Source organism: Chiloscyllium punctatum, chromosome 17, assembly GCF_047496795.1.
Source record: "Chiloscyllium punctatum isolate Juve2018m chromosome 17, sChiPun1.3, whole genome shotgun sequence".
Taxonomy (NCBI): domain Eukaryota; kingdom Metazoa; phylum Chordata; class Chondrichthyes; order Orectolobiformes; family Hemiscylliidae; genus Chiloscyllium; species Chiloscyllium punctatum.
This window is the reverse complement of record NC_092755.1, coordinates 94,410,741-94,428,958: the sequence shown is the minus strand read 5'-3', so window position 1 is coordinate 94,428,958 and position 18,218 is coordinate 94,410,741. Positions and strand designations below refer to the sequence as shown.

General features: G+C 39.8%; 1 protein-coding gene across 2 annotated transcripts in view; it reads left to right on the top strand.

Moving 5' to 3' along the window:
• Positions 1-18,218, top strand: part of LOC140488149 (probable E3 ubiquitin-protein ligase HECTD4) — a 291,859-nt gene that overhangs the window by 186,363 nt on the left and 87,278 nt on the right. For both annotated transcript variants that reach the window (XM_072587982.1, XM_072587981.1), the window contains exons 41-48: positions 3,279-3,461; positions 5,588-5,752; positions 7,265-7,434; positions 10,108-10,223; positions 11,162-11,265; positions 12,977-13,138; positions 13,927-14,075; positions 14,824-14,903. In XM_072587982.1, coding sequence (XP_072444083.1) covers positions 3,279-3,461; positions 5,588-5,752; positions 7,265-7,434; positions 10,108-10,223; positions 11,162-11,265; positions 12,977-13,138; positions 13,927-14,075; positions 14,824-14,903 — 1,129 coding nt within the window. The remainder of the gene's footprint in view (positions 1-3,278; positions 3,462-5,587; positions 5,753-7,264; positions 7,435-10,107; positions 10,224-11,161; positions 11,266-12,976; positions 13,139-13,926; positions 14,076-14,823; positions 14,904-18,218) is intronic.

Genomic DNA, 18,218 nt, shown 5'->3' with positions numbered 1-18,218 from the left:
TTGGGGTTACAAATGCAGAAATTTCTTTTGCCGTCTCTGATAAAGGTACCTGCCAGTAACCATGCATTAAGTCCAACTTTCTCGATACAGTCCTCTTATCTAGGAATTGGATATGAGACTGATTTTGTAACAGCGTTGACCTTCCAGTAATCCACGTAGAACCATTAAGTCCCATCTGATTTGGGAGCTAATACAATCGGTGAACTCTACTCGCTGTGGCTTGGGTTGATGATGTCTTCATCGAGCATGGCCTCCACCTCCATCTGGACCTGTTTGACTTTGAAAGGACTAAGCCGATCAGAGTGTTGTATTATCAGAGCAATATTCCCTATGTCTACTTCATATACAAAGCATTAGTCCTCCCCATCTGATTCTTACATATGTCCTTATCTTGAATAATAAATCTTTCAACTGCGCTCTATGCTCCTGAGACAGATAGCTTACTAACCTATCTCACTCCTCAAGGGCTTCTTTTTTTTATTTTGAGGCACATCAAAATTCACACCCTCTGGGTTTAATTCCTCATTCTGTGGGACAGTAGCTAACACCTGTTTCTCCAGTTCTTTCTCTCTAGTATAATACGGTTTCAACATGTTCACATGACATACCGGATACCTCTTTTTTTTCTATCTGGCATCTTTACTAGATAGTTCACTTGACTCGACATTTTTTCAATTTGATAGGGATCGCGAAACCTGGCTTTGAAGGGATCTCCTATCACTGGTAACAGTACTAACATGTTATCCCCTTGGAAAAACGTCAGAGTCTCAGAACTTTTATCTGCCACCTGTTTCATTCTATACTGTGACCTCTTTAGGTGCTCTTTAGCTATCTCACCTACTCTTATTTAATCTCTCCCTCACCTCCGATACATAATCTAAGTGTGAGATCTCCGACTTTAGTCCTGTCAATTTTTTCAAAGGGCCTCTCACTTCATGACTGAATATTTAACTCAAAGGGAGTAAACTGAGTAGATTCATTTGGGGCATCTCTAATGGCAAACAATACAATTGGGATGCCTTTATCCAGTCATTTGGGTAATCCTGATCGTATGCTCTCAACATAGTCTTCAAGCAAGTTTTGAGAAGATTTGTAGCTCAGGTTGAGGTTCTGGATGTAGGTTTGCTCGCTGAGCTGCAAGGTTCATTTTCAGGAAGGGTAATTTACAGACGTTTCGTCATACTAAGTAACGTCTTCAGTCAGCCTCCAGATGAAGCACTACTGGTTTTTCCTGCTTTCTATTTGTATGCTTGGATTTCCTTGGGTTGGTGATGTCATTTCCTGTGGCGATGTTCTTTCCTGTTTTTCTCATTTACCACCCTGAGAAAAAGAGCAGGACATGACATCACCATAGGAAATGATGTTGCCACAGGAAATGTCGTCATCAACCCAAGGAAACTCAAACCTATAAATAGAAAGCAGGAGGTACCAGCAGTGCTTTGTCCAGAGGCTCACTGAAGATGTTACCTAGCGTGGTGATGAAATGTCTGTAAATGACCCTTCCAGCTCAGGGAGCAAACCTACATCCATGTTCTTCAAGGTCTGGTGCCACCTTTCTAAAACTCCCTGGGATTCAGGATGATGCATACTGGATTTAAAGTGCTGTATACCTAAGCTATCCATAATCTCCTTAAACAGCCTAGCAGTAAAATTTGATCCTTGGTCCAATTGAATCTCTCTGGGTAGCCCATACTGTGTGAAGAAAGCTACTAACTCCTCTACTACCCTTTTTGCCTTGGTACTTCATAATGGAATTGCCTCCAGAAATTTGGTAGACATATCCATTATGGTTAACAAATACTAGTTCCCATTTTTAGTTTTCGGGAGGGCACCTACACAATCAGTTATAACCCGTGTGAAAGGTTCTTCAAATGCAACAAATTGGCAACAAAGGTGCTAGCTTCATTACTGCCTGTGTCTTTAAAACCAGCAACACAGAAAAGATTTATCCAGTGCAGTAATCTGTAAAAATCAGAATTCCAAGAAATATTTAAAGTAAAAATTAACAAGTATAATGGAATAATTAAGTAATCATTATTTACAACTCTTTCCTCTAACCTATCTTTTATTTTCCCTTTTCACAATTCTAGTCCAATAAAACTCCCAATTAAGATTTATTTTTTAAAAACTACTTATCTCAAAACCAGGCAGCTTTCAGTGGTTCTTTTCTTCTTCTTGGCGATTCTGCTTCACAGGTTACTGATCGATAAAGGTACCTTTTAAGAGAACTATTTTTCTGGCAGTCTTTACATGCTGGCAGCTTGGCAGTTCTCCTCTCAACTGTTCAATTTTTCCCAGTCTTACACACACACACACACACACACACACCCCGTGCCCCCCCCCCCCGCCAATGATTGTGTCATTGGATTTTAAGACTGTCAATGCATTCAATTCAAACTTGGTTGAAGGTGGGTATTTTGGGATATAATTTAAACTGATTGGCCAAATTTAAATTTGTTTTTGTCTCCAGGCAGCTAGCTAATTAAGATGTTCAACCAAATGTTACATTTATTTTCAGAACACTTGGTGCTGTCAAGTAGTTTTTGCTCATTTTTAACTCTCTTAAAGGTACAGTACATCCACATCTTCATAACAGTTGTAAGCAGTATTATGTTTCTACAGATTTCATTTGTGTTCCAGTGATGTCCAATTTTATCTCTTCACTAATGCATTTCATTCAAAAATGACTGGTGTGCTAGCATGTCTGCTCAAAGGTGGAGTAAACCCTTACAGCTCAGTATAATGAATCTCCATCCTCTTGGGCTGCTTCCAGATCTATGCTCCAAAACATTTTCGTTCCCCTTCCTACAAGCTTACCCGACCTGGTCAACTTTTACAGTCTGCCCTGCAGATACCATCACTACTTTTTCCATCTATACAATATCAAATTACTTTAATTGTCTCTCAGTACTGCTGAAATTCTCATCTATGCCTCCAATCACTTCATCTCAAATTTAAAATTCTCAATCTTCTCTTCCTTGACATTAGGCATTGTACTCATCGCAAAATTCAACTCTTCCAAGCGATCCTATTGCATCTTACCTTCCACAGTCCTTTTCTTCCCATCTGCGGTCAGTGACAGAGCTTTCAGTGATCTCTTGTAATCACCGGCGCATTCACTTCAAAAGCCCACCTAATTATTTATCATCATCACCTACCACCTCATTTCCTTCATATCTTAATCATCATTTTTTTAGATGTCTTTTATGTTGAAGGTGTTATATAAATATAATCTTCCTTTTCATGTGCCTACTGAAGTCTTGTTCTTCGTCCATCAGGTTCTCTCTCGAGCACTGATGTACATCCCTCAGCTTGGTAAATATGCAGAGAGTGTCCTGGAGAATGGAAGTAGTAGTGGGAGAAAATTGGCAAAGCTGCAGGCTATTGGACGGCAGGCAGTGGCAGCACTTTGTGCACTTGGAGGCTTCAAAGAGACCATTAAAATCGGATCTGAAGTACAGGTAATCTACTCATTGTCTGCATGTTTCTCTTGCATCAATGTGTTGGACATTTGTAGTAAAATTAAATTTTTATGGAGGTTATACATCCAAACCTGATCTTCCTTTATGTGCACTTTTAAACATTGAACCCACTCAAATATTATTGAAGCAATGTCCACAGTGAGGTCATTTTGATCATTACTAGCTGTACCCTGGGCCTAGGCTTTGGAGAAAGTATTTGGGTGCAGGCTACAGCAAATAAAAGCAACACCCAGTTGATAAGATTATGGGAAGAAACGTCTAGAATTCAAGGTATTATCATAAGTGTTCCACATACTAAAAACTTTAACGTTAATGATGAAGCTAGATAAAGCTGTCACCTCCGTTATAGCAGGTTGCAGGCTTGTGAAACAGTACATGTTTCCTTTTACGAAGTAGTTTCTCAGCAAATCTGAATACAAAGAAGGACTTGAAAATTTTGTTTTTTTTTGTTAGTGACATTGATTGTGAGGTGATATATTTGATGTATATTCAAAAAAAATGGAAGTATGTAGATGGAAGCAGATTGCTTTGATCCCAGCAGCTGAGATGTTCAAAATGAAGGAGCGTGGATGCAAGAAATTTCGGATTGCAATCAGGTGAAACATGGCCACGATTTTGAGGCTGTGAAATTCACTTCCAGAATTAGTGATTGAGACAGAAACTAGGTCAATTTCTGGTATTAGATTAGATAGGTGAATGAAGTGTATTAAGAGATATGGTCTCAATGCAAGTAAATAATATTGGAATGTAAATTAGCTATGATCTAATTGAAAGGAAGAAAACCGGTTCAAAGGATTACAAGGCCTCCTGTTGCTTTGAAGAAAAGAGTGGTGGGTACGTTGGAAGCAATCCTGAGGGACAGGATGTACGTGTATTTGGAAAGGCAAGGACTGATTAGGGATAGTCAGCATGGCTTTGTGCGTGGGAAATCATGTCTCACAAACTTGATTGAGTTTTTTTAACAAGTAACACAAAGGATTGATGAGGACAGAGGGGTAGATGTGATCGATATGGACTTACAGTAAGGCGTTCGACAAAGTTCCTCATGGGAGATTGGTTAGCAAGGTTAGATCTCACAGAATACAGGGAGAACTAGCGATTTGGATTCAGAACTGGCTCAAAGGTAGAAGACAGAAGGTGGTGGAGGAGGCTTGTTATTCAGACTGGAGGCCTGTGACCAATGGAGTGCCACAAGGATCGGTGCTGGGTCCTCTACTTTTTGCCATTTACATAAGTGATTTGGTTGCGAGCATAAGATGTACAGTTAGTAAGTTTGCAGATGACACCAAAATTGGAGGTGTAGTAGACAGCGAAGAGGGTTACCTCCAGATTACAACAGGATCTTGATCAGATGGGCCAATGGGCTGAGAAGTGGCAGATGGAGTTTAATTAATGTGAGGTGCTGCATAGGTTTAAGGTGAGAGGGGAAAGCTAAAAAAGAGACCTAAGGGCAACTCTTCCACACAGAGGGTGGTACATATTTGGAAAGAGCTGCCAGAGGATGTGGTGGAAGTTGGTACAATTGCAACATTTAAGAGGCATTTGTATAAGAATATGAATAGGAAGAGTTTAGATGGATATGGGCCGGGTGCTGGCAGGTGGGACTAGATTGGGGTTGGGATATCTGGTTGGTGTGGACGAGTTGAACTGAAGGGCCTGTTTCCATGCTGTACATCTCTATGACTTGGAGAGATATATTGGAATAAGGTTACTAATTTGGGCTTGTTTGTTGAGGATGTGGTGCTGGAAAAGCACAGCAAGTCTGGCTGCATCCGAGGAGCAGGAGAATCGACTTTTCGGATAAGCCCTTCGTCTGGACCCCTGCTGATCCTTCTTGCTGAAGGGCTTATGCCCAAAATGTTGATTCTCCTGCTCCTCGGATGCTGCATGACCTGCTGTATTTTATTTGCACCACACTCTCAACTCTGATCGCCAGCATTTGTAGTCCTAACTTTCTAATAGTTTGTTGAGGGTCAATGTTGACATCAATGGTTGCGTTGAGTGACTTGTTTCTATACTGTAAATCATTTCTATTCCTGGCAGCACTGAAGACTATATTTTTATTCCACTTAATCGCTAAAAATATAATTTTATATTTTCTACAGATTTCAGGGAAGGGCATATCTGGAAGCATTGGAGTGGTGACTTCTATTAATGAGCAAGAAGGTATTGCCACAGTCCGACTCCCCTTATCTGATTTTCGAAAGGCTTCCAAAGCATCGGACACAGTGACCGTTCCAATCTCAAGACTGTACACCCCACGATGTGAGGTTAGTTGTTTAGGAAATCATGAAGAATCATCGCTGCTGCATTGAAATGGCAAGCATTTAAATTTTATCGAAATATTGATCTTGGAGATAACTATTCATTGTTGTACTGTCACACTGTTTTACTAATAACCTATAATAACTCATTCTGTTGCATTTCTGTGGTGCCAGTTATCTGCTAGGTGCAAATCATTACACAATGGTTTGCCAGACTTTACATGATACTCTGAATTTGTCTTCCATTCCAAGTTCTTACTATTTTGCCAGAATTATCATCCACCATTTGTTTGCATGGAGCACTATCCTCTCTGTTATGTTGCTTGGATGAACACTCTAATTAATTTCGCAAGTAATTTTATTAGAGGATCAGGTGGTAAATTTGTTCATGTTGTCTTCTCTCTCTCTCTCCCATCACACTCCCTATGCCCTCCCAGAGAAGAGTTGTTTTAACATAATCCAGGATGATATAAACAATTGAAAATATATGTAATTCCTTTAAAATTTTTTGCAGTAAAGTTATTGACCAATTTTTGTCTCCATGCAGTTTTGAATAAGTCTCTAATCCTCAATCCTCCCCAAATCTTTAGAATCCTTAGTCCTTACTACTCTGTTGGAGCAAATTACTGCAGATGCTGGAATCTGTACTGAAAAGTAAAAAAATGTGGAAATCAGAACAGTTCAGGCAGCATTTGAGAGACAGCAAGATTACAATATTTCAAGTCTACCTGACTGTTCATCAGAGCTGACATGAAGTATTTGTGAAGTGCTGGAGGAGAAAGGGTGCACATTATGTGATGGGTATGTGAGAATGGCAGAACAATGGTGTATTCATCTACTAAACTTGGGGGAAAAAAATTGGAGTTGGAGAAGGGGAGGAAACATGGTGACAGGGAATGCAACACTTACTACTACTTATTATTTTGGCAGTACTTAACTGCTCTGTGATCAAATATTAACCCACCAGACGAATATATCTCCAAACAGATCAGAAGGCACCTGATGTTCAACAACCGAGATGCCTTGCGACATGTGACCATTGCACAAAGCATGATATTAAGCCATAGGAGTAGAAGTTTACCGATCAGCTATGATCTCATTGAATGATGGAGCAGACTCAATGGCCTGAATAGCCTACTTCTGTTCCTATGTCTAATGATTCCAAGTATATGCATATTCCTTCCAAATACCTTCTATTTGGAGGCATATTGACCTGGTGGGTCAATATACCTACTGACTGTAGAGTAGTACGGCTTTGGTTTCAGCTGAGGATTTATCATGTGGTGGATTCCTATTTTTAGCAACAAGCTAATTCAGAAGGGTGGATATTGATGAATTTCATTGGTTTCCTACTAGCTTAGTTGCAGACCATACTATGCTGTCAAGATTTAGAAGTGACATGGGGAAGAAAATGGAGCCCAAAAAAGTTGATGGGGTTAGCTGTTTAAATAACTATAATGCAAATTATAATGTTTTAACAGTTTCCCCTGACCTTTTGATCTTTTATGTATCTTTTAGGCCTTGCCTCTGCATAAGCTGTCCATCACTGAAAAAGTAGTCCAGGCAGTTCAGTCTATGTTGCTTCCACAAGAAGGGAGTCTCTCAATTCTGACCTCACTCCCTGCAATTGGTGATGGCTCCACCCCTGTAATGGCAGTAGTACGACTTGTTGCTGAAATAAGAACCAGGTAATGTAATCTGGATGATGTTATATCTTGCGTTTGCCTTTGGTTTTATCTTATTCTCTGAATGCTTCAGGTTATTTTTCTTGTAAGAATTTGCATTACAATATTCTATAAAACTTCCCTTCTCAAATACGGGCTATTGGGAGCATACTTTAAGAGTCAAGATTACATTTTAACACTTAGGCAATGGATTATATTGGTTGGCTAGAACATAATTGATTTGTTAAATGCCTGTTCAATACATTTTGGTAGCTTGGTAAGCTGGGTGTTATGGACCTAGAATTAATTTTGGGCCTTAACGTGTAGAGCTGGAACCAAGATGTCACCTAAAGCGCTCTGCTAGGAGGCATCCAGTCTCCCCACCCACTAATATCATTTATTGTATCCGTTGCTCCCGATGTGGTCTCCTGTACTTTGGGGAGACTGGATGCCTCCTAGCAGAGCGCTTTAGGGAACATCTCCAGGTCACCCGCACCAATCAACCACACCGCCCTATGGCCCAACATTTCAACTCCACCTCCCACTCTGCCGAGGATATGGAGGTCCAGGGCCTCCTTCACCGCCGCTCCCTAACCACCAGACAAAGGACGCCTCATCTTCTGCCTTGGAACACTTCAACCCCAGGGCATCGATGTGGACTTCAACAGTTTCCTCATTTCCCCTTCCCCCACCTCATCCCAGTTCCAAACTTCCAGCTCAGCACTGTCCCCATAACTTGTCCTACCTGCCTATCCTCTTTTCCACCTATCCACTCCACCCTCTCCTCCTTGACCTATCACCTTCATCCCCTCCCCCACTCACCCATTGTACTCTATGCTACTTTCTCCCCACCCCCACCGTCCTCCAGCTTATCTCTCCACACTTCAGGCTCTCTGCCTTTATTCCTGATGAAGGGCTTTTGCCCGAAACATCAATTTTACTCCTCCTCGTATGCTGCCTGAACTGCTGTGCTCTTCCAGCACCACAAATCCAGAATCTAGTTTCCAGCATCTGCAGTCATTGTTTTTACCAAGATGTCACCTGCTAAGTCAGATTTCCTAAGGCTGTGTTTATTTCCAACAAGTATCAGATGTGTCTCAAAAGATTTTGCAGGAGTATTTAAGATTTTGGTGTGTCTGTGGCAAGAATGTCACATACTTTTTGTCAAAACCTCAATAACTTCTAAATTTCAGATAATATTGTCACTGCATTTGCTGCCACTAGTGTACGTGCATAATATGCTGCTCTAAATCGCACATGCACATTTTGGGGCAGGAGTACGGCCTAGGGAGGAAGAATTTGATATGGACAGAGGAGAGGGAAATGGGTGGGGGTTGATTGGGACCAATCGTGCATACATGTTCCCGAATGAGAGCACATGTAGTTGCCAGCAGTTGCTTGTGTCAGAAATGTAATATTAGGTCATTGAAGCATAGTAGATATCTTGTACATTAACTCCAGTTCATACCAATGAGAAAATTCAACATGTTTTGATGACTGTTAATAAGAAATAAATTGATGAATCATTGATCCTTGTTTGTATACTGAAGTAAATTTATCCATATAATTGAGGAGAAGCCTCCATGTCCTGAGACCATTTCTGACTGTATCTTAGCTATCTGAAGGGGCTAACTGTGCTTTTCATATTCTGTCCATTGGAGATCTAAACATGTTAATTTGTGCTTTTCATTCACCAATATGTTTATAAGTTGTTTTGGTGGCACATTATTCCAATTAACTAATTTACATTTGACAGTTCTAGTTGTTGTGCTGCTTCAGGATATTACTTTTGGTACAAAAGTGACACATGGCTGTTGTGTTCTTTTTCTTGAGATTCTTACACTTGATGCAACTGCAACACGCCAACTTCTTTGAACAACCAAAATTTAATTAAGCAAGTACAAGCCTTCTGGAAGAACCCTTAACACACTTTGCAGGGCTTGTAGATGTGCCAAAAATCTCTCTGAACAAAAGAAACAGTCCTTCCTTTATACAGTACAAGAGTTTGACATTACAGTCAGTAATGCCCACAAGATGACCCTCAGCCATTCCCCCACAGTTACATGCCACTCAAGACACATGGTAGTCATCACATCATTTCCAAAAACTCTGTAATGTGACTCATTCTTTAATGGCCAGATCTGTTGTAAATCGTTTTTTTTTACTGCAGGGAGTGGTCAGAATTTTAATTGCAAGGCTCTTATTAATTCTGAATAGGAGATGGTAATGTAAATTCTTTTACTCTGGATAACTATGAAATGGCCATGCAAATGGCTTTGAGTGGCAAGAGATGGGAATATAAATTCCTTACATTCTACCTGTAAGACAGACATATACCACTCTAAGACAGAAGCATACCACCCTACCCCTGGGACGTCCAATCTCCTGCAGGTCAGCCGTGCAATTAATATCTCAGGACCTACAACAGCACTAATGAGATGTGCTGCTTTAAATGGAATAAAATTGAGGAAATAGCAATTTGAAACTGGGACAAAATCTGTGTCCAAATGTTATCTTTAAACCATATTTGGTCATTGCAATATTGTCTTCATTGTAAAATATTCTGGTTTGTGAGAACAAAGTTCATCAGTTGAGGAATTTGCAGTTCGTCCATTAAGGTCAGCAGTAAGTAACATTGTAATTTCAGTTCTGGATTTATTTTGTTTAAATAACTGAAAAACTCTACTACTGTTACAGAGCATGCTTAGTAATGGCCCAGTTACTGGAGGATAGTTTGTTCTGTGAGGAGTTCATTCAGCAGTGTCCAGCAGCAGTCGAGGTTCTGAACCTGGTGGCACAAGAGTGTAGTCCTGGTACGTTTGCTGTTCTAAATCGCAGTTAAATGTAATAGATTCAGACTTTGTACCTTCAAGAACGCATATGTATTGCCAATATCCTCAGTATAACAAAGGCATGGAGCAGCTGTATGAAGTTAATTTTATCAACCATAAAGGTACGCATAAAGATACCTGAAATCTGAATAAATGTCTGATTAAAAACTGAGCAATATAGAGTCTTGTATGAGTCCATTGAACCTGCCTGCATCTCAGTGTATTCCGTACCCTAAATACTCGCTATGTGAAAACATTTTTTGTTACACCACCCTTGCTTTGTTGCTTACTTTAAATTTATTCCCTCTTATTCTTTTCTCTTTTACAGGCAGGAAAGGCTTCTCCCTATCTACTCATGATTTTGAAAACCTCTATAAAATCTCCTTTCAGCTACCATATTTCCCTGGAGAACTGTCCCAACTATTTCAATCTATTCACATAACTGAAGGTTCTCATTCCTGGAACCATTCTTGTAAATCGCTTCTGCACACACTCCAGTGCACTCATATCTTTTCTATAATGGGGCACCCACAATTGTATACAAGAATTCATCTGATGTCTAACAATTTTCTCATAATTGCTCCTATGTGTTAATAATTATCCTTATTTTATAATTTGAAATCAACTTTGCTTCAGTGAAAGACTGTGGTTTACTAGCCTCGAGTGTCCTCATAATTAAGTTATTGTTTTTGAAGTTTCAATATTCAGCTGTTTACTTCCTGTGCCATTTGACATTTAGTCACATTTTTGGACCAAAGTTTAAAATAAACAGTTTATTTGTGAGCTGACAGCAGAGTACATAACAGGATCTTCAGCAAGTCTGATTAGAAGGAGATTTTGAGGTGTTGTACAGTTCACATATTTCTGTGCCTTGTAAATCCTTTTCCATTTTAAAAAGGAAAATATGCTCTTATTTTCAGGTGAACGGTTGGTGGTTGTAGAGGCACAGTGTGAAAGATTGAGGATGTTATACCGGGACTGTGCTCGTCCCCCACCTCCCCCACTGCAGTCTGACAGGAGACAGGTAATAGTACAGAAATGTATTGAAGCCACATAATTACACATTATCAATCTATTTCTCTAGGAGTATTATTTCCACATCTTCTCAACTTATGTCTTTAATTTTTCCTGAGGAGATTGCTAATGCTAGCTATAGTTAACCAGCTCAAAACATGACAGTGTGCTAACCAGTTCATTCTAGTCTTTTTAATGAGGGTAAAGCACATCACCGAAACCCTATTCCTAGTCTACTCTCTGATTTTGTTACAGATTGGTCTCATGAAGTTTCAAAAGTTTTTAAAAACTCAGATTCCATTCAGTAATATTGCTGCCTACTTTCTAATTTTCTGTCCATAAGAACTATGAAGTTGGAGTAGGTCATTTAGTCACTCAAGCCACCTCTGCCATTAAATAATATCAAGGCTTTTTCATGTCTGCACATCATAGCCCTCAACTCCCTGGTATTTCAAAAATCTGTCTCCCTCCTGCTTAAATACATTGCAGTCTAGCCTCCAAACTTCTTGGATAAGAGAATTACAGACATTCATTATCATTTGAGAGAAGACATTCCTTTGCACCTCGCTTTTAAATGAATGTTCCTTTATTCTGTAAATATGTCTTCTAATTCAAGATTCCCCTATTATTGACAACATTATTTCAGCATCCGCATGTAAGTAGTTCAGTTGCTGGACATCGATCTTTTAAATCAGAACAAATGCATCATGTTTTAAGTGTGATTCCAGAAATAGTCTGATTTTATCCTGTAGCCCTGAATATCCTCTCCACCTTTTATTGAAACTGCTTGTTCTGAGTTCTGAAAATATGTTTCCTTCATTTCTATGTAGGTTAGAACATATTCCAAGTCATGTTTCATTTCACTGTACATTTTAGTAAATTTTTAATGTTTAGATAACAATTCTTTTTGCTCACATCTGTTACATGTTCATGCCCCACAGAGAAGATCATGGAACTGCGCTACTTCCTGCTATTTGACCATTCTGCCTTATTAACAGTAACAAGGAAGTGCACAGGGGTGGCCGTGGGTTATATGCTCAGTGATACCTTTTTTCCTTCTTTCAGGTGGATCCTAGTGGTTTGAGAGGCAGCTGAATCAATGTAATTCAGTAAGGAAAATATAAGGAAATAATTTGGAGGTGAACTTTATGCCAATTTTCTCCCCTCATCTTGTGAAGATGCTGATTCTTATTGGGAATCTGGACATTGTCCAGTGCCTCACCCAAGTGCCTTTCTTCATACATAAGCTCTACCAGTGAGTGTAAAGAAACTGTTTAACTGCATGAGCCCAATTCTGTTCTTATTGGACATTTCAGAGAGACAATTTCCAACGCAGGTCACGAAATAGTGGTCAGGAGAAGGAATTTTACATACTTTCCGTTATCACTTCTTCCCAAGCCAGAGAACCACAAAATCACTTGATGCTTTTACTTAAATCAGCTAGCTCACTATATATGTAGAATTGAAACTTAAGACCTTCAAACCTATATCATTGTTCACAATACCAGATAATGTTTTCACTTTCAAGGCCATTGGAGGAGCTTATCCTAATCATAAACATAGTTCATCCAGCTTGTTGTTGGGTGTTCACTTGCTTGGTTGGGTAACATTGAGTGTTGTAGGGTTAAAGGAACTTCATTTTTTTGTTTCTTTTTTGAAAATAGATTGTTTTGAAATAAATTTCAAATTGAAAGTGTTACTTTTCCACTTTGTTATTCCAGCCAAAAGAAATTACCTGGTGTCCCTCTCGTGTCTTCCCTCCGGTGCGTGCGTGCATGTTTTCTTCTCATCTTACTGCTGTGACATTCTTAGCTGATCCAAGTGCAGGAGGTGGCTTGCCTCGTGGGACATTTATCTATGCTACATCACAGATACCTGTGCAGGTAGGTGTTTGACATCAAGTGTGAAGGATCGATATTAGAATAAATAAATGTTGTTGGATTAACTGTACGTACTTCCAATTCTGAATCAACAAGTTAGCAACAAATCTTACTGTCCAATTGGTGAAATGAGAAAAATGAAATTGAATGAATTGGTTGACTGAAACTACTGAGATAATCAACTTGAAATAGCCTTGGAAAATAAGAAAAGTAAATGAAAATAAACATCAAGTGATTGGTGACCAATTTTATTTAGTTATTGTAGGACAGTCAACACCTGAAAGAGCAAGACAGTTTCAAGTACTGAGTTGGGGCCTTTGTCAGAATTAAACCTTTGTTTTGATGAACCCCACATCAATGTTAACTTGTTTTCTTTTACAAATGCTGACTAACCTACTTTGAACCACCATCATTTTCTGTTATTCTAGGCAGCCCAAGAGTTGAACCAGTGCTGTTTTGATGGTAATGCAGTTGTCTCCATTTAGAAATGTGCCCTAGGGTTTTCTGTGATCTTGGTATCATTCCTGCATTTTGAAAACTTTGTAGTCAATCACAATTTGCTGGAACTCAGGCAGAACTGTGCACTGATCTAATTGGGCACATCTGGTGCCTTACTCCTCCAAAGGCTAATCCATTAACATGTTTTGGTTTTGTGTTGCAATTTCAAGTACATACTCATATTACTAGCCCTTATAAAAGAAAATTAATATCTGCTTAAGATATGCATTTGCAGTCTCCTTGTTTGTGGTCATGTACCCGTAGTTAATGCTGTTTAATGTGTACTTTTAAAGGCACCATCGTTTTATTGGGAATTAGAGATTGTTTCCTATGGAGACACAGATGATGACAGTGGCCCAATCGTGTCTTTTGGATTTGCTACGGAAGCTGAAAAAAGGGATGGAGCTTGGACAAATCCTGTTGGAACCTGTCTCTTTCACAAGTAAGTACTTATAATTTGCTATCTTGTTCAGACGCTGGGGAGGGTGTGATTTAACTGCAGGTTAGTTTCACTTGTCATCTTGCAAGAGAAAATATTATCAAAGAGCCATGACTTGTAAATAAATGGGCCTTTCTTACGTCATCTTTAATGTGAGCATGCATTGTTTCCACCAGTAGGTAAATTAAAGGCAGTTGGTTATGGTGTGAGGGTAAATGCTAGTTATATAAAAAGAGTTTAGAAAAAAATCTTTTCTCGTGAAAATTTTCAAGACATGTAATGCTTTGCCACTAGCAATCATCAGTGTTATATCAGAACACTCAGGAAAAGATATTAGGTGATTATTTAGAGAATGTAAAAGAGCATGAAATTAGTGCAAGAAAATGGGAACAGCTTTGGGAGAGAGCACGTAATCTGGATTTTAGAAAAGCCTTTCCCCCAACCAAAGATTGAATAAACGTTTTGCTCCTGTGCTTGAATTTCGATTTTCAATATTCATCTTTTGACATTTATCAATAAAACCCTGAAGGCAATTGCTCGGTAGAATAGAAAATGATGATGACTCAGTAAATCCTGAATGTGTCGCACTGATTAATCTTGTGACAAGATCTCTGTACTTCTGTACTGATTCCATACATTGGCACTTTTTTGTAACGTGGGCCCTTTATTTGGACTTAAAAGTAAATATGTAGAACACTGTTTTTAGGACAAAAAAGTCCAGCTGTATGTTCATTTATTTTTCTCTATGCAGTAATGGGAGAGCTGTACATTACAATGGATCCAGTCTGCTCCAGTGGAAGAGTGTTCGCTTAGATGTCACCCTGTCACCTGGTAATTAGCAGTTTTGTGTAGATTATTTTACTTTAACTGGAATATATTTCCAAAGAGATCAAAATTCCAGAATTGTTTGAGTTTGTTACATTCTGCCATTGATTTTTCACTCACTTGCTTTTTGTTAGTATGTTTGTATTTTTGTTTAATCATAGCAGCAAACTGCCCCAAGTTACAATCTTTGTCATGTAGAAGATCTTAAACCTTTCCACAACTATTTCAGTTCTGTTATGTGTGATGAGCTGAATGCATTTCCAGCTATGTGGAATTGTGTTCTATCCTTGTTTATGTTTCTAGTATCCCAATGTACCTGGTGCTGGAGCCTACCAGGGAGAAGGCAATTCTGGATCTGGTATTCTGCAACGAACCAGAATTGATCAGGGACCTCGAAGTGAAGGAACCATTAGGAGGTAGTGACCTTAATACAATAAGCTTCAATCTGCAATTTGAAAGGGAGAGGGTACAATCAGTAGTGACAATATTTCAGTTGAATAAAGGGAACTATGGAGCTATGAGGGAGGTGCTGGCCAAAGTTCAATGGTGCAATACCTTAGCAGGGATGACAGTGGAGGAACAATGGCAGATATTTCTGGGTATAATATAGAAGATGCAGGATCAGTTCATTCCAAAAAGGAAGAAAGATCCTAAGAGGAGGCAGGAGTGGCCGTGGCTGACGAGGGAAGTTAAGAAACATATAAAGTCAAAAGAGAAAAAGTCTAACATAGCAAAGATGAGTGGGAAAACGGAGGACTGGGAAGCTTTTAAAGAATAGCAGAGGATTACTAAGAAGGAATTACGCAGAGAAAAAATGAGGTACGAAAGCAAACTGGCCAAAAATATAAAGGAGGATAATGAAAGCTTTTTTAGGTATGTGAAAGGGAAAAAAATGGTTAAGACTAAAATTGGGCCCTTGAAGACAGAAGAGTCTTATTACGGGCAACAAAGAAATGACAGAAGAGTTGAATTGGTACTTCAGATCTGTGTTCACTGAGGAAGACACAAGCAATCTCCTAGAGGTAACAGTGGCTGAAGGACCTGAACTGAAGGGAATTTATACTTGCCAGGAATTGGTGTTAGAGAGACTGTTAGTTCTGAAGGTTGATAAGTTCCCCAGGGTCTGATGGTCTACATCCCAGGGTGCTGAAGGAGGTGGCTCTAGAAATCGTGGATGCGTTGGTAATTATTTTCCAGAGTTCGATAGATTCAGGATCAGTTCCTGCGGTTTGGGGGGTGGCTAATGTTGTACCACTTTTTAAGAAAGGACGGAGGGAGAAAGCAGGAAATTATAGACCAGTTAGTCTGACCTCAGTGGTGGGAAAGATGCTGGAGTCAATTATAAAGGATGAAATTATGACACATCTGGATTGCAGTAACATGCAGAGTCAGCATGGATTTATGAAGGGGAAATCATGCTTGACTAATCTTCTGGAACTGTTTGAGGATGTAACTCTGAAGATGGACAAGGGAGATCCAGTGGATGTAGTGTATCTGGACTTTCAGAAAGCCTTTGATAAAGTCCCACATAGGAGGTTAGTGAGCAAAATTAGGGCGCATGGTATTGGGGGCAAAGTAATGACTTGGATTGAAAATTGGTTGGCTGACAGGAAACAAAGTAGTGATAAACGGCTCCCTTTCAGAATGGCAGGCGGTGACCAGTGGGGTACCGCAGGGATCAGTGCTGGGACCACAGCTTTTTACAATATACAGTAATGATATAGAATGTGGTATTAATAGTAACATTAGCAAATTTGCTGATGACACAAAGCTGGGTGGCAGGGTGAAATGTGAGGAGGATGTTAGGAGAATACAGGGTGACCTGGACAGGTTAGGTGAGTGGTCAGATGCAGGGCAGATGCAGTTTAATGTGGATAAATGTATGGTTATCCACTTTGGTGGCAAGAACAGGAAGGCAGATTACTACCTAAATGTAGTCAAGTTAGGTAAAGGGGCAGTACAAAGAGATCTGAGTGTTCCTGAACACCAGTAAATGAAGGCAAGCATGCAGGTACAGCAGGTAGTGAAGAAAGCTAATAGCATGCTGGCCTTCATAACAAGAGGGATTGAATATAGAAGCAAAGAGGTTCTTCTGCAGCTGTACAGGGCCCTCGTGAGATCACACCTGGAATATTGTGTGCAGTTTTGGTCTCCAAATTTGAGGAAAGACATTCTGGCTATTGAGGGAGTGCAGTGTAAGTTCACAAGGTCAATTCCTGGAATGGCAGGACTATCTTATGTTGAAAGATTGGAGCGACTGGGCTTGTATACCCTTGATTTTAGAAGATTGAGAGGGGATCTGATTGAGATGTATAAGATTATTAAAGGATTGGACACTCTGGAGGCAGGAAACATGTTTCTGCTGATGGGTGAGTCCCGAACCAGAGGACACAGCTTAAAAATAAGGGTTCGGCCATTTAGGACAGAGATGAGGAGAAACTTCTTCACCCAGAGAGTGGTGGGTGTGTGGAATGCTCTGTCCCAGAAGACAGTGGAGGCCCAGTCTCTGGATTTGTGTAAGAAAGTAGTTGGATAGAGCTGTCAGGGATAGTGGAATCAAGGGTTATGGAGATAAGGCAGAAACAGTATACTGATTGAGGATGATCGGACATGATCATCATGAATGGTGGTGCAGGCTCGAAGGACAGAATGGCCTACTCCTGCACCTATTGTCTATAGACTGTAGGGAAATAGATGGTGACATCTTGCAAAATGTCCAGATGTCCAAAATGTCTAATCATAGCAAGTGGTTCATCTCCATTGAGTTGACATTGTGTTCCTGTACAATTGCATTTGGAGTAATCCTAGCAGCAACTAAGGCCCCTCGTCTATTTTACATCAAATGCTCCCTTGGTGATATCTGAAATGGTGTCTGATTCCACATGTACACTGACAACTTCTATCACTCTTTGGCTTGCTCCATTTCCTCTGATTAGTTACACTGCTTATCCAACACTGGATAAGCAGAAATTTCTTCCAGTTGAATATTTGAAAGACTTTGTCATTGTCTTCAGTTCCTGCCACAAACGCTACTACTTAACCACTTTTTGACACTGACCATAATGTGGCAGCTTCGCTGTCTGAGTTTACATTGTGATGATATTCTGCCCATACAGTGAATGCCTAGATCCTCTCCATATGATTACAACTGCTGCTGCATAACCCATCAGTTAACGTCCTCATTCATATGTTTGTTGCTAACCTGCCCAGCTGCCTCCCTAGCAGCCACCATAAAGTTTAATCTTTCTCTGGTATGTGTCCTCTACGATATGTCAAGTCCTCTTCACTCCTCATCAATGAGCATGCTAGGCTAGTTCTAAT